Genomic DNA, 1,059 nt, shown 5'->3' on the forward strand with positions numbered 1-1,059 from the left:
CCCTCGCGTGACCCGCCGGCCGCTTCCGGCCCGGAAGGAGGATGTGGCCGCCGTGCGGGACGCTCCGGACCCGGGTGGCCCTGGCGCGGTCGCGGGGAACCTGGCCCTGCGGCGGGGACGGGGCTATTTCTTACACTCAGGGTCAGAGCCCCGAGCCCCGGACCCGCGAATACTTCTACTACGTGGATCATCAGGGTCAGGTGGGCCGGGGCCAGGGGTCCCCGAGAGAGGGGAGGGGACCCCGCGAGGGGCGGTGTCTGCCAGGAGGCGCACCTCGCTCTGCGCGCCGGAGGGAATGGAGGAGCTGGCTTGGTTCGGCCCAAGGGACCCGTCCCCAGCGCCGGCCTCCCGCACTGGCCGCGTCCCCGCTGCGCTCTGCAGCGCCGCTCTCTGCCCCGCCTGTATTAAAAGCCGCGCTGAGGGCATCCGGCGTGTCCGGGAGGAAGCGGGCCGGCCGGCCTCCACGGAGGAGGCGGCGTATCTGACTAGAGACTAGACAGGAGAAGGCGCGGGAAAGGCTCACCAGCCCGCGGAACTGCGAGGAAGCACGGCCCGGGGTGCGGGGAAGAGGCGGGCGAGGCGTCAGGGTCCCCGGGCGGCCCTTCCCCGCGCCTCCCGGCACACGGGGTGCACCGACTAGGTCAGACCCAGGCGGGGCTCAGCCCGTTGGGACTCATGGGCACTGCCTGCCCCTGTGTCCGCAGCTCTTCCTGGATGACTCCAAAACGAAGAACTTCATCACCTGCTTCAAAGGTACTGCTACGCCGCCTTCCCCCGTCCCTTCTCCCATCAGCGCGCGCAGGGACGGGCTCCGCTGCCGACCCCCGAGAGTGGGCGTGAGGCAGGGTGCGGCGCCCTCCTGGGGAGCGGGGCCCGGGGCCAGCCAGCGTGGTGAGCGGCCGCGCCCTCCGCTCCTCCCCCAGACCCACAGTTCCTGGTCGCCTTCTTCTCCCGCCTGAGACCCAATCGCAGCGGGCGCTACGAGGCCGCCTTCCCCTTTGTCTCGCCCTGCGGCAGAGAGCGCAACTTCCTGCGCTGCGAGGACCGCCCCGTGGTGTT

The 1,059-nt window shown here is 71.7% G+C and overlaps 1 protein-coding gene across 1 annotated transcript in view; it reads left to right on the forward strand.

Moving 5' to 3' along the window:
• The first annotated feature begins 41 nt into the window (after positions 1 to 41).
• LOC103589708 (chromosome unknown open reading frame, human C8orf82) overlaps positions 42 to 1,059 on the forward strand; it is a 2,062-nt gene continuing 1,044 nt past the window's right edge. The window contains exons 1-3 of the mRNA XM_008571749.1: positions 42 to 200; positions 705 to 753; positions 924 to 1,056. Of these exons, the coding sequence (XP_008569971.1) occupies positions 42 to 200; positions 705 to 753; positions 924 to 1,056 (341 nt within the window). The remainder of the gene's footprint in view (positions 201 to 704; positions 754 to 923; positions 1,057 to 1,059) is intronic.

The sequence above is a fragment of the Galeopterus variegatus genome, unplaced genomic scaffold, assembly GCF_000696425.1.
Source record: "Galeopterus variegatus unplaced genomic scaffold, G_variegatus-3.0.2 Scaffold714, whole genome shotgun sequence".
Taxonomy (NCBI): domain Eukaryota; kingdom Metazoa; phylum Chordata; class Mammalia; order Dermoptera; family Cynocephalidae; genus Galeopterus; species Galeopterus variegatus.